Raw genomic sequence first — 23068 nt, 5'->3', positions numbered from 1 at the left:
ATTTGAGTAGCTCGAGACTTGACTCGAACTCGATTTGACCAAGTTCAAGTCAGGCCGTTGACCGAGCTACTCGCGAGCTACTCGACAATGGTTCGACTCGTTTACATCCCTAATTCGGACCAAACCACAAAAAGAGGGAGAAAAAAGCAATACATTAATCATTGTTGGTTGTTCGTGGAGCAGAAGTTAGCAGCAGTTGCGTGAGAGAGGTCCGAGAATTTTGGCAGCCGCAAATATCTCCCACTTCCCAGTTGCCACAGGGCTCATCCCCAAACCAAAAACCTCATTGCCAGCAGGCTTGCTGCAACTCCACATAACTTTCACAGTTTCACCTCATTCCATTTCATAAAAATCCATTCTCCCATTTATACCATCTCCATTCTCCCGCAACTTTGGACGACAGAAAAGAACCCTCACAAAACATTATGTATTGCTCCAAAACCTTTCCTCAGCATTCCCACATCCTCTTTCTTCAAAATCCTAAATTCCTGAAAGATTCTTTTCTTGTTCAATCCCATTTATCCCTTCCCACACTTCCTTCTCCGGCTCAGATATCAGCGGCCGCAGGAATCCCTATCCGGAACCGCCCAAGGGATTGCTGCAATAGAGTTATACCGTCTTGCATTAGTCCGGCCCACCATATCGAATCGGAAACTTCATCAGGGAGTTCAGAAAGTGCAGCTACAGTTTCTTCAATAGAAGAACAAGAAGAAGGAGGAGTGGAAGAAAGTTTAGAGTCTAATAAAAGAGAGGAATTTTCGGCTGACGACAGCCTATGGAATCAAATGGTAGAAATCGTCAAGTTCTCGGGGCCAGCCGTTGGTTTGTGGCTATGTGGGCCCCTGATGAGTCTCATTGATACTGCCGTTGTTGGTCAAGGAAGCTCCATTGAACTCGCCGCTTTAGGTACCCGGTTAAACCCCCCCCCCCCTCCTCATCCCCAGCCCCACACACCTGCCTCCCTAAGAAAAGGAAAGGGAAATAGAAAATAAGATACTGCTTCGCTGGAATTATACTACTATTTTGTTCTTGTTCTAATGGTCGGTTTTGAATCTGTTGGCAGGTCCTGGAACCGTATTTATTGATAATACTAGCTATGCTTTCATGTTCCTTTCAATTGCTACTTCCAATTTGGTTGCTACTTCCCTTGCCAGGCGGGTTAGTTTCTTCATTATGACTATTCCCACTTAATAACAAGGTTCTGTTTGGTTATTCATTAGCTTAATTTCATTAGGAAACAATTCAAACCCTGATAGAGAATCAAATATAGCTTAATGGAAATGTTTTACATATATGGTGTTAAAACTGCGTCTTCTGCAGGATAAAGAGGAAGTGCAGCATCAGATATCCATCTTGCTCTTTATTGGGTTGGTTTGTGGTGTTTCTATGCTTATATTCATGAGATTATTTGGCCCCTGGGCATTAACTGGTGAGTCATCTCTCTCTCTCTCTCTCTCTCTGGGTTAAGCAATGAAGGATTTGCATCATGTATCTAATTCATATGTGGCCCCATTATTTTGCTGATATTGCATTTTCAGTTTTTACGGGGGCAAGAAATGCTGATATCATTGCTGCAGCAAACACTTATGTTCAGGTTAGCATTTAAGTTAATCCTTTCCTGCACCTAATGAGGTTTTACTGATTGTGACATGCCATTCGTAACTGCCTATATCTATATTTATTTCTTCTCTAGGAGTTTTTAATATTAACTTCTGAATCATTTGTGTTCTTCACATTTACGTTTGTGCTTCTTCACGACTAGTTCTCAGAGAATGCATGTCTAGGTGACTTTATCTAATGCTCTTTGACAGTAAAATTGCCATTTATGCCTTGGTGCTGGGGAAAAGATTTTACTACGTTTGACAAGGGAGTCAAGAGTCCACTTATTTCTCACTGAACAGGAATGAATTTGAGCCTTTTACCCTGTGGATGATTTTTCAATTTCATTTCAATTGAACCTATATATTTCTGTTCACAGATTCGAGGCTTAGCCTGGCCGGCAATACTGGTTGGATGGGTTGCTCAGAGTGCAAGGTGCCCAACTTTTCTGTTTGTACAACTTCTTTTCAGAGCTGAACAAGAGTTTCAGTCTCAAAAATGTAGCTTTATTGGTTTTTTTAAGAAGCAGAAAAAGTAGTGGTGTCTGAATGCATGTTGTGGTAATGCGATTTTGTATACAGTGCTTCTATTTATGTTATACTTCAATGCTTTTTAATTTGCTTTGTTAGTCTGTAACACATGACGAAGTGGTTTGCTTGATTTATCGGATGCAACTTTTTCTGATCTCTGTGTACTAGCTGTTCAGTTGCCATAACTCCACAACAAAAGTTTAAGATCTTTTTAGTTGTTATAGTATCTCATGTTTGGTTATTGCAATCCTCTGAGTTTTCCACATAAGAAACATGTCTTTCTTATTATTTGCAAACATTGTCTTCGAAGAACTTCTGCACATTCAAATTTTGACTAGTTTTTCCAGAAATGTGTTGTCTATGAATAGTTCTCTAGTGGAGGCAATGAATCTGGCCGTTGTTGATTGTATGAGTTTCCTTCTGCTGGAATGAAATATTCACCAGCTTACAAGTTTTTCCAATATTCTAGTGGATATAGTTGGTTTTGTGAGGAATAATTAGGACTGATCTTTTATTTCAGAGACTACCAAAGAAGTAAGCAAATAATCTACCTTTCCTCTGCCTAAGTCAGCCTAAAGATAGACATTTCACTATTCATATTGTAATTCAGATGCGATCTTTTAATGAGATGTAATCAAAAAGGGAAATGGCGCATAAAGTTCATGATCTACAGGGTTTTGTTTGAAGTCATGTGAACATCGTAGTGCTCCATAACTGTAATGAACATGGTGATCCATTGCAATGGTTCTCAAGCTGCATGACTGCTAAAGTTGGGCCTTTAAAAAGGATCCAGACTATTTTTAGTGGGAAAGTATGATATATAGACTGACTAAAAGCCTCTGCAAAAGTTGCAATACACATATCTATTTATATGAATTGAATGAGTAGTGTTGTTCCTAATTGTGGAATTTCCTCCATTGCTGTACTTGGAATTGTGGAATTTGATGATGTAGTCTTGACTTTTGCACTTTGACTAATATTTTCTGTTCCTTTGTTGTCTTACTGGGAAGCTATATTCTTATTTCCCATTCAAGATAGTCATTGTGCACATTTCATCTGTTCTTTGCCATCAGCCTAGGCATGAAAGACTCGTGGGGACCATTAAAGGCTCTGGCTGCTGCCAGTGTAATTAATGGCATTGGTGACATAGTTTTATGCAGATTCTTCCAATATGGTATTGCTGGCGCAGCTTGGGCAACAATGGTTTCACAAGTATGACCAGCAACTATTTTCACAGTACTTGGTTTCATAATCCCATGAAGATTGTGATTTATTGTGATTTTCTTCTTCTACTTGCAGATTTAATTTATGTTGTTCCTTACTGGACATTGCTTTTAGGTTGTTGCTGGTTATATGATGATTAAAGCTCTCAACGATAAGGGATATAATGGTTTTTCCATGTCAATTCCATCACCTAATGAACTTGTGCAGATACTTATGCTTGCAGCTCCAGTGTTTGTAACAATGATGTCAAAGGTTGGTGAGCTTGAGTTGCACTTTTGTGCTAATTTCCTGTTCTTATTATAAAAATGTGCATCTGATGGGAAATGCGTTTAGGTGCTATTTTACTCCCTTCTTGTATATTTCGCTGCGTCAATGAGTACGCAAACAGTTGCAGCTCATCAGGTAAGTTTAGTTTGAATCTTGGTCTCGTGAGCTTTTTATATTTGGAGTGTCAATTACCTAAGTGCTTGGTTCTTAGGTTATTTAATCCTGTATTTCATTTTAGGTCATGATACAACTCTACTGTATGTGTGCCGTATGGGGTGAACCTCTTTCTCAGACTGCCCAGTCATTTATGCCTGAGCTGATAAATGGAGCTAATCGAAGCTTGTTAAAGGTTGTCCACTTCTTTCCTGTTCCCTTCATAGTATTCTTGTCCTCGCTGCAAGACTTTGTAAACTTCCTCCAAATGTCAATTACGTTGTTTGCATATACTTTCAGGTTTCCTAGAGAAAAATAAGAAAAGTTTTTGGTTCTGGAGATGCACTACAGAATTTATGTTCTTTCATTCAGTAATGTAGTTGTAGGACTTTAATTTATTAAGGTGTCAAGCAGGCTCGGATGCTATTCAAGTCACTGGTGATTATTGGAGCTTTAAGTGGATTTATACTTGGATCTATTGGAACATCAATTCCCTGGTTGTTCCCCAAGCTTTTTTCACACGATCCTCTTGTCATAAAGGAGGTCGGTATTCTTGTTTTTGGTTACTTTCAGTTCAGATACCTTTGGTGATTTATTAGTGATTTTTTTTGTCTGGGTGCTTTTAGGTTGATTTTTATGCAGTCGTATGCTTAACAAGCATCATATGGGTTATGAGTTTACTGGGGGGCAAGTCCTTTCCTACAACCCAATAAGTTTTTCCAAGAAGTCAATATTGAGATATTGGCATTGGGTATAGTTTGGTTAGGCCACAATCTTGGCTTGTTATAAGTTCTAATGCTATGATTGTTGAGAACTTTTAATATTACAAACTAGAGAATGGACTAGTGTACAAAGTTTTAATTCTGTTATTCTACTCTTTGCCTTGATAACTGAATTTATAGATACCTGAATCAGAGAGTCAAACAGTTTAAGAAATGCTGTTGATATTCTGTAAAATGGTGCTGTTCTCACCAACAAGGATCCTAATTGGGCTTCTGTGACTGCAGATGCACAAAGTGCTGATTCCGTACTTTCTTGCACTCTCTGTGACACCCAGTACGCACAGCCTTGAGGGAACATTGTTAGTAAGTATCAATGCATCATAGCAACAGAACCTTTTTCATTAAAATTTGTTTTGTAGTCTTTGTATTGCTTGTCCAGGAGCTTCCTTCTCAATAAGAGAATGAGACTTCAGATCAGGAATTAAAATTAACCTGTAACATTAGACTGTCCTCTGATTCCCTTGAAGAAAAGTGAAGGCAAGGGTCAAGAATTTTGTAGAGCTGCAAATGGAGAAGTTGAAGAGGGGGGATGGTGGCAATGGGTTGGGGCATCTCGTGTTATTTCATTAGCTACTATCACACCAAGAGTATTTGTGTGATGGCATCTTTCGCTGCTGGACTCGAGTGAATCTTCAACACTTGAAATTCATGCTTCATCTTCATTAGTTGCTGCCTGCCTTACCATGTACTAAATGTGTTAATTAGTATTTTTCCCCTATAGCCATATTGTTGTAGATATACAAATTGAGAACTGATGTATCAGAAACTCATCTAACATCAATATTCTCATTAACTTCTTGTAGGCTGGGCGGGATTTGAAATTTATTAGTTCATCGATGAGCACAATCTTCTGTCTAGGTTCTCTTCTTCTGCTGGTATGCATACTCGATTTTTACTTTCTTGTTCTCAGTTTTATGATCTCTATACAAAATGTGTGTGTGTGTGTGTGTGCATGTACATGTGTGTGGAAGCACTTTTTTTTTAAAAAAAATAAAATTAAATAACCAACTTAGATGTGAAATTTCATGTCCTTGAAGCTAAAGAGTAGATAGAATTAATTTTCTCGAACCACTAAGCGCTTGGTGTGGATTATTAATGCATGCTTCCTTCTTTACCAGGTGTTTAGCAGCAGAGGATATGGCTTGCCTGGGTGCTGGTTTGCTCTTGTTGCATTTCAATGGGTAAATGGCGTATACTTTTATTTGTGCCTAATGTTGATTTACCTTCATCAGGGTTTGTCTGATAGCTTTATTACTGCCTATATATATATATATCTGCAGTCACGATTTTCTATTGCTCTACGGCGTCTCACTTCGCCGAATGGGCTACTTCACTCAGAAGATCTGACCGGTTACCAGCTGGAGAAGCAAAAAGCAGCGTAGTTTCAGAGCCTAAAGATAAAAGATCCATTAGATAGCTTTTTAATCTTTTGCTGCCTTAGGAGTAGCTGCATTTACAAGACTACTACGAAATTGAGACTTTTGTTCAAGATGGAGTACAGTATTCTATCAAAGCAGCGTAGGAGCCAGCTCTTTTATCCACAAAACAAAAAAAAAAACAAAGATGTTGCCGGGTCTTCAGGCACCGTTAGATTCTAGGTTGTATGGTGCTGTATTTAGCATCAATACAAATTGTAGTAGTTTCCTCCAATGTAAATGATGATTACTTGTGTCATTCTTTCCAACATAAAAATGAAAATGCTTGAAACACATTTTTGTTTTATTTTTTTGGGGGCGAGTCCTGAGTTTCAGTGGCGTTTCTTCAGTATACCTGATGCAACATAAAATTTTCTTTTCGCATTTGAGTGCTGAAATTCTCCTGAATTTGCTTTTGACCAAATAAAAACCGACACGCGAAAACCCATAGCCATAAGTTTATTTCTTTCCTTCCTCGTAGATTTGACACAGCATGCTTTTCCCCTTGAACAACCTTTTGTTATTTGTCAAAATTTCCCTTTAACGGAGGATGAGGTGGTTAGTATAACAGGCTTTCATAAAATGCTGACAGCTCAATCTAAAGCTCAAAATTCTTTAAAAGTCAACAAGAGAACTTCCAGAATCGCATGTATGAATTTTATCAGCTGAATGAATAATGCACTAAGCCTATATAGTAACGTAGTAGTAGTGTTACGGCACAATCTCTTCGGACAAGTAATATGAGTTGTGTTTTCCCAGCCCACTCACGGTACTAATTCTCCGGCGGCTTCAAACGAAGTTTAGCAGAAGTAAAATTCTAACCTGAAGCTCTGCCACTTCCTCGGCGGCCACGAGTGGATTGTCTTGGTCGTTGACTTTTGTTCTGCATTTGTCAAAGAGAAAGGATGAACATCTCTATGCTACGGCTACCGTTACGGCAACAACTATCAGAGTATGTCTGTCACACAAGCTGAGAAAACCTGGATTTGTCTCAGAGTTGGTTGCTTCTTCACAAGAAGTCTGCTACGAGACCGTTTCTTCTTCTCTTCCACCTTCAATTTGGTTGGGCTAGGCCTGTAGAGGATCGCAGTCCTACCAATCCGACCAACAACCACTGATCCAGTACCCTCCTCTATTTGCTGCACAACTTCATCTAGCTCCCCAGGACAGGTGTTATGTATTTTGAGCTGTAATCAAGACAGACATCAGTTATGCCCATATTTTTCAGCATAGAGAAACGACACACGGTATCATAAATTTTACAAATTTGGCGTACCTTGAGAAGCTCATTGGCTTCAAGTGTTTCAATTAGAGCCATGACAACGGTATGAGAAACCCCAGACTTCCCCACCTGCTGAGATTTGAGCTTTTTCCCAAGACTCTGCGCATAGGAAGCCAATTCTTTCTTCTCTTTCACACTCAAATTCGGCAATTTAGCACTTGCATTACGCTTCAGTTCTTTATCCGTTCCCGCCTCCAAAACCCTGTCTAGACCCCTTGCAGAATCCAATGCTACTTGTGATGTTTCAGCTCCAATATCTCCATCCTCACTCTCAATTTCGTCATCGTACGGGCTGCTGCTTTCCACGTCTTTCGGCACTTCTAGGAGACCTTCGGAGCAAAATCGAGCGCAGAACCATGAACGAGAGAACGGAAGGAAGCGAGGTGAGAGAGTTGGGAAGGAGGACATGGAAGTGGTGGAGAGCGATGTCGTTTTCTCGAGGGTAACCGATTTTTGCAAGAGAGGGAAACAGGGAAGAGGCGTGGGCCGGAGGAGTATACGGTGGAGTAACATTAGGCCGGGGCCAACGGAAGAGAAGTGGAGACCGGCGATGACTGACGACGATGACTGACGACGATGAGATACACTTAGAACTGTACACTTTGACTATTATCCTTATCTTTCATTTACCAAATTGATTTTGTTTTATTGCTCGAGAAAGAAAGGGCGTTTGATTCCTTCTAATTATTTTCAGGTTTGATGGTAGTTACCTTATAAATGACGGGTGTTTGGTCTAGTGGTATGATTCTCGCTTCGGGTGCGAGAGGTCGCGAGTTCGATTCTCGCAACACCCCTGATCACTTGCTTGATTGTATTCTTTCTCGAGCTAAAGTGAGTGAATTTTTTTTTTTGTTAAATCAAATTTTTACGTCATCACTTCATGGGAAGAAAGAAGAGCCAAACTGTTTATGTGACATGACCATGATCCACCTTACTTCACGACATTGAATTCACTTCCTGTACGCTTTCACTAAATTCTTCCTGAAGAAGAAACGGTCAGAACATTTGCCTTTCGTCTTCTACTTTTAACAGAAACATTTGTCTAGATGTCTTGGAGAAATACTACAAAATAGTTATCTATTGAAAAAATTACTTGATGCCAAATAGACAAAAATTTCACTTTGTGGTCAAAAGACTTAAAAACCATTCTACCATGCCGGATCTTTCCTCTTGCTTTTAATTCTGGGAAAACTCTTTTTTAAGCTAGGGAACAACCAATTTCAAGTATAATGGCAATATATATGATCGATATTCCTAAAAGCATGCATGTCCGATCAAGTTTTTAGAAAATCAAGAAGAATTAATGAGTCGCATAAATTCGCCGTCAACAGGATATCCCTTTGTTCTTCCTCTCCTCTGCCTCTTAAGCATTTCTATCTGAAAACACACAAGTAACAATTCTCTTTTAATCACTTGATGACAACTATTTCTCTTTTAGTTTCTTGTACATTAATTAGGATTTTTTTTTTATTTTGGCGTGAAGTGAAAAGAAATTCTCGTCCAATTTGTTGACTATTCCAAATGAAACTCCCGGTCCTGGTTCTAATATATTTTGCATCGTTTTATAGAACTTTAGATTTAGAAGGATGATTAAGTCAAGCTGAACGTTTAAAAGGTAAGTAATCCATTGAGCTTGCATGTCCAACAATTTTTTGAAAGCGAATTATCTCAGAGCATTTAGGAAGGAAACGAAGCCGATGAACCTTTCAGACTCAAGTGGCAGCTACTGTTCATGGTAATCGGGTGCATGATGAAAATATGGCTTGCTTTCTTTCTAACCATGACAAAGCCAGGTAAAGAAACTACACAACACAACTTCTAACGCTTAAAGAGTTATAGTTAAAGGAGTTTTGCTAGGTCCCAATAGTGGAATTGTACTTGAGCATGGATCCATAATATATAGATTTTTCTGAACCAATAATTATTTAATTACTCCATCGAAAAATGCCATGTGGTGTCAAATTAAGATGATACAAGTTCCTCAAGGCTTAAGAAAGTTTTGGGATTAATTAAATCTTCTTTTTCCGTCGCAAGAATGGTAAGTTAACAAATCAATAGAAGTACAGTAAAACCTCTATAAATTAATGTTCGATATATAAAAACCTCTATTATATAATAATTTTTTCTAGTCTCGATTTAGGTTAACAAACTATAAATTAATAATCTAGATAAAATAATGAGATAATAAAATTTTTTGAAAACTTTACATAAGCCTTCTATCTCATTCATATCATAAATTAATAATTCACGGAAATTACATATCATATTTTTCCAAAATATAAGTCTTTGGGATGCTCTCTACTATAGTCACATAATACTTTTATGTATTTGATCAGTTATTTATGAACACCTTTCAAATAGGAAGATGTAGTTTAACAATGAGATATATAAGAAAATTTTGTGTTTGTTTATTATAAGAATATTTTCTTGTCATTTATATATATAATATTATTAATTTGATTATTCATTGCATGCATTTAATAAAATAGTGGTGGACATCTCTCGTTTAGTATTCCTAAGTCTTTTGGACAATAGGAAAATGATATCAGTTATGTACGTTACTAGAATTAAATTATACTTGCAAATCTGGTTGATATGGATTGATTTGCACTTTATAAACTTTTAGCCTTCTTTTAGTAATAGAAGAATCATTTATATTCTTATAAAATAAAATAAATTTTTAATTGATTAAGTGAGTGTTTTTTTTGAATTGTAAGGACACTCAATAAAATTAATAAATTATTAATTTATCAATTAATTAATAACTCTTTAAATTAATAGAATTTGTACTGTTTCAAGGTTATTAATTTATAAAGATATACTGCAAGTACATGTTACTGTAAGTACTGTGAGTACACGCATCTGTGCGTGTTTTGGGACTGGTTCCGGCAACCTACTAACCGCGGTAATCATTTCCCTAGAGGCAGCAAAATCTAAGTAAGATATACTACTCCTCTTTTCACCTATAAATTCTATGATTATTCTAGTAGGAGAAAAACTCGTATAATCAATCACACGTTAACTAAAAGCAAACATGTATTTTTCGTGTATCAATATGCATATACAGTTTTACCATACCAAATATTGGTTAATTTTTTTTAAATCAAGAAACGTGCTGGCAAAGTTAAATTCAAACTTGTACTACACAGGAGTAAATTCATTGTCCGGAAAGTCATCCTCCCTGGCCGCCCTCCGCTCCCGAAGAGAGGTTGAGAGAGAAAGAGAACGCACTACCGTCAAATCTTGATGACGTGAACCACCAAATCCATTTTGTAATAGTAGTACTTACAAGAAAGATGTGTAATAATTTTTTAACTTTTCATTTTCATTTCATATGTGTGTAGAGTAGCAATGATGATAAACAGAAATCAGCTTAAGCTGTGAATATGGATAATTTCAGGGAGGGAGTTTCTGACAATTTCACCGAGCTCTCGTGAGGTTTAAAAAATTACACTTACCTCTTTTAACGTGATAATTTTAGTAACAAAATCTTAAAATAATATTGACTTGATCAAATTTTTAAATAAATATCCAAAAATGCCCTTATGTAAAGAGTTTTAATTTACTTTTCTATATAACTATAAGATTATCTAGTATAATTATAAAGAAAAGGTGTCAAATTTTTTATGTGCATACCTATTATTTGATAAATAACTATAATAATAATTTTATCACTATGATAGGATACTTTTGATGGTATTTTATTATGAATTTAGATTTATAAGATAGAAAAGAAAATGTTAAAATAATTTATTTAGAGTTTATGAATTTTTTGAGTAGTAGGATTATCATAATTTAGCAGTGATTTTGGATTTTTTTTATTTTAATACCAAAAAATAGAAACCAAAGATCAACAAAAATATTAGATTGCATATAAAATTAACTCGTAAAAAAAAAATCAATAGTTCGACGTTTGATTATAATATAAATTAGAAGTAATAGTGGTAGTTCTATAATTTTATTGGCAAAAAAAAAAGAAAAAGAATGAAAAAAATAATTTGAAAAGTCATGCTAAATATAACCATACAAAACAAGAGAATTTCATTAAAATAGTTAAGGGCAATATTGTCATTTCAAATAATAAGGGAGGTATGTGTAAATTTTCAAAACCTCAAGAGAGCTGAATGAAATTGTTAAAAATCTTAAGGGAGGTTTATGAAATTATCCCCTGTGAATACGCAGAACAACTTGCAAAGGCTACATGTAACGTCTCCACTCTTCTCTAAAGCCTAAACCAAGATGAGCTGCCACCAAAAACGCTGATTTTGCAGTTGGTTGAAGTGATATGACTTGAAAGGTTAACCGCAGAGCTTAGAAAGATATCATCAACATCAAAATTTGTTAAAGATAGATGGTGCCAAAAGTTCATTTTCTGGACAGTTCGGAATGTCTATCAACCACTGTTGGAAGACCTGGGAATTCTAGCAAAAAGACCCCAAACCATTTGATCGTCCTGGAGATGTGTAGTCCCAGTCCAAATGTAAATGAGAACAGAAAATCAAAAGCTAAACCAAACAAGAACATTTTGTGATTGTGCAAAAAACAAAACTAGCTTTTTGCTGAATTGAATGAGTAGTGTCAGACACAAAAACCTTGAATCGAATGGCAACATTTACCTGCCTCACCTAACTAAAAAGTGAAACATCCATATACAGAAAACTGAATTATACGTGCTAAAACAATAAATAAGGCTGCATAGGCTTGGAGTTTTGCAGCTTTTATTTGTTACATCTCGCAGTGTTTATATAAAAGATGCACCATATCCAACTGCATCATACTTCATATCACAACCCTAACATAGGGTGGAACCAATCACCTGACCTAAATGCTAACCAGAGATTCAGGTGCCAGGATCCACCCTCTTTTGTTACAAACATTGTAAACCCTAATTGACCACTCTAAAATTTCAAGTCTTTTTGAAGACTGCGACGACCACTCCAACTAGCAAAACGGATGTAAGGTCTAAGCAGTAAGCACCAGACAACGAGTTTGCATTGTCAGCAGGGCACCACAACTGGAAAAGATAAAAAAGGGTACGCAAGACTGCAGTGGAGGAGAAGAAATCTTCTACTCAACGTAAAAGAACACTTGATGCATGCTTGGTTTGCTCCGGGTAACCAAACGATGAAACTCAAACGAGGAAGCGATGCTTGGTTTGGTTATAGCGTCCAGAGCCGTTGCTGAGAGATCTCCCTCCAACATTTCCAATAGGGGTGAGTTTGACCGAATCCCCGGAACCATCCCTAGGTGGGCTGAAGCACAAGGGTAGGAATTCGTCTGATTCACATTCGAAATCAGTCTTCTGGAAATGTCTAACTAGTGCTTCTTTACCCTGATCAATAGTATAACTTAGGTACAAAACCGAGGCCAAGTTAAAAAAGAGAAAACAGTGCCTAGATACTTACCTGGATACTTGCACAGACAATTTTTCTGGTCTTGGGAGAATCCTTGAAATCCCATTTTGTAGAGTCACATTCTTTGAAAAATTTCCATACAGCTTGTGGTTCAGTGAAGTTCACAAATGCATAGCCTTTGTTCTTTCCAGTTCTGCAAAACCCACCAAAATAAAGATTATGTCGCTAGTTCATTTGAAATTGCAAACTTAAAGGACACAGAAAGCCCAGAGGAGAAGGTATAGAGGCTTACCCGAAATCAATGGGCAAGTACAGGAAATCATAAGCTGAAAGAGGTTCTTGTCCAGCTTCTATAGACGTAATCCCCTGCTCAGTCTTTCTATTCTCCAGCATGCAATGCTTGTCCATGAACTCCACAAGCATCCACCGACTACAGATTTCAGTTGCCGAAGCTATTAGATGTACGAGGTAGACAATCCAACTGATAAGTAAAGAATCAGAAACAAAAGCTTCTTTCAAGCATACAGAATTAGTACTCCTATCCTAATGTCAGACCCCGTTTTGCCTTCCCACTGAAGTGACGAACTAGTAATTAAAACAAGCAACAGACAGATATTACCCCAAAAAGAAAAACAAACAAAATGTAACTGCATGTAAGCAAGATACACAGAATAGAATTTTGACCCAAAAAAGGGAAAAAGAGACACAGAATAGAAAGTGGAGCAGCAAGAAACACATCACTTTATAAAACTTGGTACAGTGGCATTAAATTGTCGAATCTTCAAGTTCTAATACTAACAGCCACCTTCAGCGATTTAACTTTCGGCCTGATGTTAAGTATTAAATGAGGGGAATAAATGAAAGAGTTTAATACTCAAAGTAGAGTGAGCAAAGGAGTTCAGTAGTACTAGTACGTGTATTCATTAGGTATATTCTTGATCATGACAGTAGTTTTCTTTTCATAGCTTCTAAGTGGTAAGGTGCCATGCTTCTCTACATAAATCCTGCTCTGGTAGCCTCTCCTTTCTTCAAGCATAGAAGGACTAGACCCTCTTCTTCTCAGCCATTCCCTAGAGCTTCCTCTTCTTCGAGACCCTCCTCCTCTTCCCCTACCATTTAGCCAAGAGCCACCTCTTCCAGCTCTCGCCCTGGAAAACTTTGGCTCATAATACTGTTTATGAGTGATAACTCTTGGACCCCTTCTTACTGGCTCACTTGTTGCAAGAGGAGAAGACGCCGCCGGTGGTGAAATTGGTGAGACATCTATATCAGCATCATCCTGTGGTGGTGGTGGAGGAAGAGGGAAGTAACTAGATTGGTGTAGAAAAAAGGAGTCAGTGTAAAAGGGTTCATTGTGGATGTAAGGCGGAAGATGGAAAGCTGGCTGATTTGGATGAAGAAAAGGTATGCAGGAAGTTGGGAAGGCAGGCGGCGGTGGTATGGGGGAGGAGCTTGGTCCGTGTATTAACGAAAGATTATTTAAGTGAGCAGTGATGGACGAGGCGTTGAATAAGGGCATGTATTCAGGAGCTTGAGGATTGAGACGCTTGGGAGCTGCAGCCATGGTTAAGAAGAAGAAGAAGAAGAGACGAGAGAAAGATTTGGAAATGATCAAAAGCGAGCCATTTTTGATTTAGTACCAAGGAGAGGAAAAGAGGTGGGAAGACGTACAAGTTGATAGGTATAATCTCGAGGCTCGCAAATACTAATATACAGAAAGCCAGAAAGAATGAACCGGAGAAGAGAGAGAGAGCACTGGACTCTGGAGAGTATCTTGTGTACCTTAAAAAGTTCAAAGACTTTTTGTTAACCAAATAGTAAAATAATTCACTCGTACTATTTTTAGGATCTGGTAATTTCTTGCACATTTTTTTCACCCTAACAATAGCTTGTAAGAATATATAAAAATAATAAATACCAAACCTTTTTTTTTCTGGGCGTATAAATACCAAACTTGATACTAGACACAATTGTAAATATCATGCACTAGAGAATGTTTAATTTTTCAAAATTGCTACTATTAATGTAGCGAATGTCATGTAATCAATATCTAGGTTGTCTGTTTCTTAATCGAATTTATCTCGTCATTTGAAGAAACATGTAAATGGGTAACCCTTATTTTAATAGTAGTATAACTTACCCAAATATAAAAGGTATTACAGTTAAAAAAAAATTAGTGTATAATTTAGAAAAAATAGGTGATAACAATTTGAAGGGTATAAATTAGGAAGAGTTGCACATATGACATCATTCGTAAATGCCAACGATCTCCAATTTGAAATCTCCTTTTACATTGAAATTGAAAGGAACATGAGTTACGTAAATATGACTATCATTTTCATTTTTTTTTGTTTGAATTTTGTTGTGAAATCATTGAAAAACGTACTTAAATGTATCACAATCTTGTTCAAGTGTGATAGCTAACGTTGGGTTATTTCTCTTGAATATTATTTGAAATAATTACTATAATATTTTTTATGATGTTATGTATATAAAATAAAAAATAATTAAAAATATAAAATGATGAATTGAGAAATATATTTATGATACAAGCGAAATATTATTTTAAAAAATCAATTATCCAAATAGAAAATATTATGTGACATATGCGCTGCGCGCAGACTAAAACGTCCTAAGTCTAACAGTTACATAAGCTACTTTAAAAGGTCGATTACAATAAGCTCCTTTGTTGTTATTTCTTATATACTCTAAAGTTGAGAAATCTAAAACGTCTCATAGATACAATTGTAACTTTAGGTCCCGTTTGGATTGCATTTTCCGTCATTTTTCATGGAAAAATTACTGTAGCGATTTGATGTATGTGAGGAAAAAAGGTAATGGGGAAATGTGTTCACGGAAAATGACGAAATTTTTCTACGGAAAATAGCAATCCAAGCAAAGCCTTAACTTTCTATGAACTGTGGCTCTTATTGCATTTTATCTCTCTGAAGGTTAGGTCTGTACTCAATTAACCTCGTGATTTATATTTAAAGATTAGAATTAATCTTTTCTATACTGGCAATGTTACATTGTCAGTATTTGATGAATGATAACTATGCAAAATTTAAATTTGAACTCCGACTTTTGCATGTATATCATGGATCTAACGGTAGAAATGTATATATTGTCGGTGCATATAAGACTTACTTGAAAGATTATCCTTAATATTTACTTATTATTAAGTTTTCTTTGTTTCCTTTTGTGTCATCTTCTCTCTCAGGTATTTGTCGGCATTTGAAGTGTACAAGTATTCGATGGAAGTTAATGATAATAGTAAGTTATTTATTTATAGGTATAAAAACATCAACCTACGACTTCAATTGTTTAAAAATCTTCAACGAAAGATAAACCACAGTTTGATTGAGTTTGTGTGTTGAACTTTTTTATAATGTTAGTGGGACTATGGAAGGTCTTGAATTCTATAATTCTCACTTACACTTATTCCCTCTTATTGCCCAATCCGCCAAACAAAAAATCTTAACATATTTACTTGTGACTACAGCTTTTAGCGGCAGAGTCTTGCAAAGAGAGTTCTCAATATTTGTATTCCTATACTATCAGCCTCTTCTTTTCAAATAAATTAAATATGCTATCTAGGTATTACTGATCCAAGAACATGAGTTTTAAAAAACCAACATCAATCACCCGAAAAAAAGGAAAAAACAATATGCACAAAAGTCATGAGCATTATGCTAGTATATCCATACCAAATCCTAGAAGCTAAAATCAAGTTTAATATGAATGCCTATATTCAATTATAACACCATAATATGAATAACTTACAACATTTCCATGCCTCTACATATTCTAGATCTTGCCCGAATTTCAATGTTTGCATATTATGTTTTTATACACGAGAAAGGAGAACAAAGAAAGGGCGTATAGGTGGTGGTGTCGATGGAACAGGAGAATTAGGGGTGGCAATTCACATAATGATTGTTTTTCTTGTTTTAGTTCTTTATCCGCTTATTTCTTCTACGAAAAAATAGCCTTTTATTATGTTTCTTTCTTTTTCCAAAATCTGTTAAAATAGGGCATTATTGTCATTTTATAGCATCAGTCAAGACTCAACAGAGTTAAGAAATCGTTACTAACAGGGGGTACATATAATTTAGTCAAGCTACAAGGTTTCTATTGACAAACCTCAAGGGGTGTGAATATAATTAAACCTATTTTCGTCAACTTATGCCGCGGCCTATCTTTTTCAATTGGGATTTTGTTAGCCGTTTTTATTACCAAAAGTATTTTTTTTTTTTTTTGTCGATAGATGTCCTGTAACCTAATCTAGCCTAGTCTAAGGGAAGGTATTACCAAAAGTACTTGGTATTACTATTTTTAGGGCATAGACTATTACAATTTGGTTGTTTAAACAAATTCCAGCAAAACATTTAAAGGAAAAACAAAAGAGCGCGTGGAAGACACCCAAAAAAGTTAGGTAACTAGACCATGATTGTAATGCATTAAATGCAGGGATTCGGTAGTGATTTGGAAGGCACGCCTGCTGTCTGAAGCTTCCGATGGCGAATGTTCCTTCGTTTCCCCAAGTGTACTTCAGAAAATCGATATCTAAACTCAACTGGCCGCCCCTGCCACCACCGACTTTGCTGTTTGCTTTACCTTTTTTTTTTTTGTTTCTCCTGGGTGGTAATAGTTTGCTTTTCTTTTACTATATATATATATTTCTTTCTTTTTCGAAATCTTGCCAGTCCATTTTATTACCGCTTGATCTGTACTCTGGCCGGCCCCATAGTTGTGGGTTATGCAAAAGAACGCGACGCTGATTTACACAAACGATAAAAGTAATTAGAAAGTAAATACAGAATATCTACCGCCAACGACCTAATGCAGCTGATCATGGCTCATGTTCCCTTCCGATTCTGGTAAATTCTTAATCCAAAAGTTTTTTTTTGACGAATTAATTAGGGAAATAAAAAGAATGGTAACAACGCCCGTTTCCCAACTCAGACGACTGGGGCACGAATTCCTCAAAAGAGAGTCGAAAGCGAACCACGGTCCAGCTGGTGACCTTTTAGGGGGTGTTATGAGGAGCTCGCTCGTCTGCGCATATATTTCACCAAGCATTTTGCGCTTATCAACCTAAATGCCCTTGCTGCTTTATCCGCAGCTTACAGGCTCAGGGTAAATATTCCCCCAGTGCATCTATGAAGGCATCAAAATTGGTGGCTTTGCTAAACAGTGCGAGTGATCGTTACTAGACAATTTAGGAACGCAGAATATATTTAGATAGAGGGAGACATTGCTGAGAGTCATGAGACCCAAAAAGGGCAAAAAAAAACACACACACACACAAGGGGTATAACCAATCATTTTTTCTGGCGTTTATCCTAGTATAACAAGTTTCAAAGTTTCCTACTAGTTAAATTACCTTCCTTTCAATGAGGAACCCTTCATTGCTAATAATGCAGCTCCATAGCAAGCTTCTGTCTGCAGCGCCTTGTGCACAGGCAATCCTAGCACTCTTTCTCGAATCTTTATCCACTTGTCATTTTTTGATCCACCTCCAGCTGTAAAAACTTCTTCAACTGGGGTTGCCCCAAGATCCTTCAATAAATTGTAGCCTTTTGCCTATCCAATATCAAAGTAAATGATCTCTCTGAGCATATTTAAATGACAAAAAAAAAAAGGAAAGTGAGGGGTTTAGGAGACTGCCATGCAAGTACTCTACCTCAATTCGGGCTATAGATTCTAAAATGCCATGCAGGTACTCTACATCGCTTTCTGGGCGAGGATGTAATCTGCACAAGCAGGTGGCTGATCTTAGTGGAAACGGGAAAGAAACAGAGCACCCATTAACAGAGTTAGCAGCTCATTGTTATAGGTGGAATGTTTTGTGCAATGTCAATTAACTACAGATGCACAGGAATGTTCAATTTCATACAAAATCTCAAATGCAACAGAGAAAGAAGCTTTAAATCCTAAGCAGAAAGTCTGCAAACAATATGATAATTATATTGAGTTCTGAAGAAGCCCTCTATTTGCATTTGTTCTCAACAGTACCAATAACAGACAATCCACAGGTAGAACAACAAAGCCCTTGATACATCAGTAAAATGTCGCCTCCAGGATGGCTAATGAAACCCAAGCAGGCTCCATATTTGTGACCAACATTTTTTTCCTTAATTTTTCTCTTTCCCTTTACACCCTTTTCACTGTCAAAGCTATTGGATCTGGGTAAGAAGAGTATGAAGTAGACCACGGCTTCAAAAAGTTAGGAGTAAAATAAAAGCATATTTGAGTTTATTAGTTAAAAGCTATTGCTCTTTGGTCCTTGCAATCACATCCACTCGAAACTTTCTATACTACCCCAGTTATATATTCAGCAACTCATGATTACAAAATTTCAGGAGTACAAATAACTTCAAACTCAACATTTTTACCAGTACCAAGTTGCTCATTCAACTTGAAGCAGAATACACCATTAATCATCAAACAGGAGATCAATAGTTAATCAACACCAATGGATAATCAGGAAACCAAGCTTCAGTACAGTAAAACACATGATTAGTTGCAGATTCTCCATATAAACAGACTGCATGTCAGCAGCAAACGCAAACTTGCAAGAATAGACCCAAGGTTCAGTCATTTGCTTATTTATAGACCGTGGTAATCAAGCCCACAACATAGTTTCCTCACAGCTCTAATTATAGTAATGCATAACAGAGGAATTAGTAAGCACCAAAAATCAGGAATAGCAGAATTTCTCAATTTTGATGAGTTTGCTAACTAGAATCAAGGACTGAAGAATTGGCATAAATTTTGCAGATATGTTCTTTTTTTTTTTTATCATCATGCCATTTATAAACTCTTTTACTAATTTCCTCATAACGTCAAGACCTTTTGCATACCTGGGTTGCATATTTGGGTCTGCCACAGGAAATCTCTCTCCAACTGATAGAAGGGGATAGTAGTCAAGAGGAGATGCTTCTGAAGAATTTATCTTTTCACTTAGTTTCTCCAGTTGATCATCTGTAAACATCTGCCTAAGAACAGCTCCACCAGTGTTTGAAGCACCTCCAACGAGCCATTTATCATCAAGACGATGGCTATACACCCCATATCTTGAATCCTCAATCCTTCTGGTGCTAAGAAGTTTTATGGCAAGTGTGGAACCCAATGACGTGACCTGAGTAAAATCAATTTGAGTATGTTTTATTTGCAAACTCGATACAAGATGAGGTAAGTTCCACGCACAAACTACACCAATCTGCTGGCCCTTTAAGCAAATTTGCACAGCAATGAAGCAACAAGAATACACGACTTTCTGATTTCAGAATTATATAAACAAATGAAGAAGAACCTCACAGCTTTTCCAGGTTGAGTAGCGCGTGCTGCAAGAAAGGCGGCTATGCTATCAGTTGTTCCCGTGCAGATAACACAATTCTCTGAGAAACCTGTCCAGATGATGCATGATATGAGGGCCAGACTGTAAATGCCAATAGCTAGAAGGGACGAGGTGATCATAGTGTAGAAAGCTGTACCATACATTAGTAGAATATCTCATGGTTAATAATCATGCAAAACTTCAAACTGAAAAAATGACGTCCTTTGTACTACTCTAACCACTTTTATCCAGCATAGATTAATAAGAAAAGCTGCATCATTTGGTCGGAAATTGAAAACAGACTACCTAATTGGAACTTCATTTCCTGTCATAACTGAATATGAATTTGACAATGGTTTTGTCAACAAGAGAAATGACATGATAATGAATGAAAAATAGTTCGATCTCTTAAAAGTGAAAGAAAATCTTTGCATACTAGCAAAGATCTAAAAAAGAACTTCATAGGCATAACGCTCGAGACAAGGACATGCAGACTGTTGAAAAAGGGCAGGCAATTTATAACATCAATGCGGATGTTTACATCAGAACTATAAATGATGGTACAGACTAATTTTAGTACAAATAAATATTTACATCCATATTGGTTGGTGACCAAAATTACATGAGCATATAAGAGGGATATATTGGGTTTATGAGCCGGTTTATGATCATTTACTGATGACAAAAATGTTGTAGAACAAAAGCGTACCAAAATTTGTTCTAACGTCCTCTTTCATATAACCAATTGGAGTGCCAGGAGCTTGCACTGAAGGTAAAACAAAAGAATAGGGTTGAGCGAGCAGCCAAGGTGGATAGGAGTCAATTTCAGGATCGTAGCCCACCTGAGAGAGAATTGGCCAATAATGTGTAAAGGGACGCAAAAATCTCAATGCAATTTCCGGCAGTCCCAATGGCTTTGTGGGGGGCGGGGGCGGGGGAGGGGAAAGAAGATTGGGAATGAATAACATAATACCTTCAGTGCATTATTATAATCAGAAACTCCTAGCTTGCCATGAAGGAGCCACGACAACCAATCTGCTTGATGCAACAGCACCACGGAATCCTTATTTGAACCACAAGAGTTCCACCAGGATACAAGCTTGCAAAGCGTAGAAGATCCTATGCATACTGTGTGGTTCTCAGGAGCAATGGACTTTACCAATGGCAAAGCATCAGGACAACTGTCGTTGTAGAGAAATGGCTTGGATAAAGATTCTCCAGTTTTGCTAAATTTACATTGGAGCAGATTTTAGTCAAAAGTAGGGAATTTGTGAAGCAGAGAAAAAAAATATAAATGAAGTCAAATTACGAAGTATCTACCCATCCATGATCATGGTTGTGGCAGAAGTTCCATCAACGGAAATGGATGCAATATTTGACCGAAGACTCACAGGGACATCTTCGAGGAGTGAGAAGAGTGTCTTTTTCCAGGACTGCACCAAATCAACTTTTTCCTTGTTCTTTCTAGAAGATAAAAACCAGCTCCAGGTGTTAGTGATGGAGTAAACAAATTAATTCACTTCTTAATCCCAAAAAAGAAAGAAAAACAATCCTTGTAAATTCACTTCTTAATCCCAATTTAAACCCCGTGCCAACACTTATTAGTTAATTAATTCAGTTCTTGAAATTCAAGTTGCTATACTTCTACGGTTCTACCTTACCTTTAAGCAACAATATACGGGAAGACCAACTTAACTTTAAAATATATATATATATATATATATATATATATATATTAGATATGGATCAACAAACCATTGCCTCAAATTGAAAGGCTACCATAAACGAAGAGTAGTCTCTTTTCCCCTCGGCAAGTATATTCCCTTCCTCATCAATTAAAGCATAGCGTGCTCCAGAGGTACCAAAGTCCATCCCCAGATAAAGCCGCTTCCCCGCTTCAAAATCAGCATTAGCATCCCTTTTACTATTCCGAAATGTAACCATTGGCTGTTTTGATTTTGATTTGTGTCCGATTGTAAAGACTGAACCACTTGATATTATTAGCTTTTTTGAAGTAGGAAGTCCTGAAACATTAAGGTAAAGATTAAAGACAGCTTCACCAGAAATAAAAAATAAAATAAAATAAAGGTAAAAGATTAAAGACAACAATATCAGAGCAGCGTCTTATTACATTTACTTGCGTTTGAAAACGGAAAGCGGGAACAAGACTTACTCCATTTGAGGCATGAAGGTTGGACCAGAAGCAACAGACTTTGGGACGCGTAAACAGAGGTCACCATTTTCTTGACGTTTTCTATCTCAGCTCCAGCGGATAAAATTGGTGACCAGCGGAGTAGTGGTGTACGATTAGGAGATGGATGAAGCCGCTACGATTTGCGGAAGCTGAAAGTGTGTTGTTCCCGGGATTTTTATGTGGTGGCTAAAACTTGGCAGGGCGGGACTGCCAGAATAATTATGATGCCTCGCTCCAAGATTTCGTTTCCACTAAGATGATGGTAATAAGGTTGACAAGAGAAATATTACCCTTAGGCCGTTTTATTAGTCTTCGTGCTCCAAAAAATTGGGTATCCAAACACATAAAAATTTTACTCCGTTTGGTTTAACTTTTTTTTTTTGAGAATGTTTTTAAAAAATTTTACTATAATAGTGTATATGAAAAATTTTTACTATAAATTTTTTTTAAATATTTGATATATTGTATGGATGAGATATTTTTTGAGTTATTGTGTATTACTGTAGCATTGTATTTGAAAATTTTATTTTTGAAAAAATGGCCAATCCAATAATTGATCCTGGTTCCTAGCTCTTTATTTCCATTTTTTAACTAAAATTACTCATTTTGTACGTTATGATATTTTATTTTCTTTCAAGGAATAAAGTAATGAGTTCATATCTAAAAAAGCGGTTGAATTTCACCACATATAGGTAATGGAGTAAAGATAAGAATCTTTAAAAAAAAAAATTTAAAAAAGTGGACCATCATTTAGTTTGTATCTATCATATTAATTCTGCTAGCATTAAGTGCACACCCAATGTGTCTGCAATTTGGGAATAATTAAAATAATCAATTTTATGTAAATTTTATTTATTACATATAAAAAATTTATATAAAATTTTTATGAAAAAACTTTGATTTATATGATTATAGTAATTTGGTAG

At 36.6% G+C, this 23068-nt stretch overlaps 4 protein-coding genes and 1 non-coding gene across 6 annotated transcripts; 2 read left to right on the top strand and 3 right to left on the bottom strand.

The window, feature by feature from the left end:
• Positions 1 to 191: 191 nt before the first annotated feature.
• Positions 192 to 6266, top strand: LOC113760933 (protein DETOXIFICATION 46, chloroplastic). The gene is made up of 14 exons (XM_027303689.1): positions 192 to 906; positions 1064 to 1158; positions 1321 to 1429; positions 1539 to 1594; positions 1979 to 2034; positions 3203 to 3341; positions 3468 to 3605; positions 3687 to 3755; positions 3859 to 3969; positions 4188 to 4316; positions 4781 to 4858; positions 5359 to 5430; positions 5674 to 5736; positions 5836 to 6266. Exons 1-14 carry the CDS (start codon positions 426 to 428, stop codon positions 5935 to 5937), a joined length of 1698 nt encoding a protein of 565 aa, XP_027159490.1. The 5' UTR covers positions 192 to 425; the 3' UTR covers positions 5938 to 6266.
• A 263-nt stretch (positions 6267 to 6529) lies between these two features.
• LOC113760934 lies at positions 6530 to 7853 on the bottom strand. The gene is made up of 3 exons (XM_027303690.1): positions 7247 to 7853; positions 6951 to 7157; positions 6530 to 6853 (listed from the first exon to the last, which is right to left on the bottom strand). Exons 1-3 carry the CDS (start codon positions 7763 to 7765, stop codon positions 6788 to 6790), a joined length of 792 nt encoding a protein of 263 aa, XP_027159491.1. The 5' UTR covers positions 7766 to 7853; the 3' UTR covers positions 6530 to 6787.
• A 121-nt stretch (positions 7854 to 7974) lies between these two features.
• TRNAP-CGG lies at positions 7975 to 8046 on the top strand. The gene has a single exon. It is a non-coding gene; the product is annotated as a tRNA-Pro (tRNA).
• Positions 8047 to 12158: 4112 nt separating this feature from the next.
• LOC113758399 (protein terminal ear1-like) lies at positions 12159 to 14170 on the bottom strand. The gene is made up of 4 exons (XM_027301268.1): positions 13521 to 14170; positions 12899 to 13087; positions 12658 to 12799; positions 12159 to 12266 (listed from the first exon to the last, which is right to left on the bottom strand). The coding sequence occupies exons 1-4, from the start codon at positions 14168 to 14170 to the stop codon at positions 12159 to 12161; spliced, it is 1089 nt and encodes a 362-aa protein (XP_027157069.1).
• Positions 14171 to 17815: 3645 nt separating this feature from the next.
• On the bottom strand, positions 17816 to 22374 carry LOC113760370 (D-ribulose kinase). 2 transcript variants are annotated; one of them, XM_027302919.1, is made up of 9 exons: positions 22122 to 22374; positions 21704 to 21972; positions 21269 to 21408; positions 20922 to 21174; positions 20658 to 20790; positions 19930 to 20018; positions 19473 to 19750; positions 18293 to 18362; positions 17816 to 18192 (listed from the first exon to the last, which is right to left on the bottom strand). In XM_027302919.1, exons 1-9 carry the CDS (start codon positions 22186 to 22188, stop codon positions 17989 to 17991), a joined length of 1503 nt encoding a protein of 500 aa, XP_027158720.1. In that variant the 5' UTR covers positions 22189 to 22374; the 3' UTR covers positions 17816 to 17988. The 2 variants fall into 2 exon arrangements, with proteins under 2 accessions (XP_027158720.1, XP_027158721.1); XM_027302920.1 differs by having other exon boundaries at positions 21728 to 21972.
• Between the last annotated feature and the right edge of the window lie 694 nt (positions 22375 to 23068).

The sequence above is a fragment of the Coffea eugenioides genome, chromosome 2 (genome assembly GCF_003713205.1).
Source record: "Coffea eugenioides isolate CCC68of chromosome 2, Ceug_1.0, whole genome shotgun sequence".
NCBI lineage: Eukaryota > Viridiplantae > Streptophyta > Magnoliopsida > Gentianales > Rubiaceae > Coffea > Coffea eugenioides.
Note: the sequence above shows the minus strand (reverse complement) of the source record. Positions and strands in the feature narration are given on the sequence as shown.

What these genes read in the sequence shown, in the direction of transcription:
- LOC113758399 (XM_027301268.1), bottom strand. Translation starts at nt 14,170, where the DNA reads ATGGCTGCAGCTCCCAAGCGTCTCAATCCTCAAGCTCCTGAATACATG. An exon ending in TACTTGCCCATTGATTTCGG is followed by an intron (nt 12,800 to 12,898) that starts GTAAGCCTCTAT and finishes TGGGTTTTGCAG; the next exon opens with AACTGGAAAGAACAAAGGCT. An exon ending in TTGTCTGTGCAAGTATCCAG is followed by an intron (nt 12,267 to 12,657) that starts GTAAGTATCTAG and finishes TATCTTTTCCAG; the next exon opens with TTGTGGTGCCCTGCTGACAA.
- LOC113760370 (XM_027302919.1), bottom strand. Translation starts at nt 22,188, where the DNA reads ATGGTGACCTCTGTTTACGCGTCCCAAAGTCTGTTGCTTCTGGTCCAA. An exon ending in ATTATAATAATGCACTGAAG is followed by an intron (nt 20,791 to 20,921) that starts GTATTATGTTAT and finishes ATTCTCTCTCAG; the next exon opens with GTGGGCTACGATCCTGAAAT. An exon ending in GGACGTTAGAACAAATTTTG is followed by an intron (nt 20,019 to 20,657) that starts GTACGCTTTTGT and finishes TCATCTGGACAG; the next exon opens with GTTTCTCAGAGAATTGTGTT.
- LOC113760934 (XM_027303690.1), bottom strand. Translation starts at nt 7,765, where the DNA reads ATGTTACTCCACCGTATACTCCTCCGGCCCACGCCTCTTCCCTGTTTC. An exon ending in AAGCCAATGAGCTTCTCAAG is followed by an intron (nt 7,158 to 7,246) that starts GTACGCCAAATT and finishes TCTTGATTACAG; the next exon opens with CTCAAAATACATAACACCTG. An exon ending in CAACTCTGAGACAAATCCAG is followed by an intron (nt 6,854 to 6,950) that starts GTTTTCTCAGCT and finishes TGACAAATGCAG; the next exon opens with AACAAAAGTCAACGACCAAG.
- LOC113760933 (XM_027303689.1), top strand. Translation starts at nt 426, where the DNA reads ATGTATTGCTCCAAAACCTTTCCTCAGCATTCCCACATCCTCTTTCTT. An exon ending in CTACTTCCCTTGCCAGGCGG is followed by an intron (nt 1,159 to 1,320) that starts GTTAGTTTCTTC and finishes CGTCTTCTGCAG; the next exon opens with GATAAAGAGGAAGTGCAGCA. An exon ending in CAGCAAACACTTATGTTCAG is followed by an intron (nt 1,595 to 1,978) that starts GTTAGCATTTAA and finishes TTCTGTTCACAG; the next exon opens with ATTCGAGGCTTAGCCTGGCC.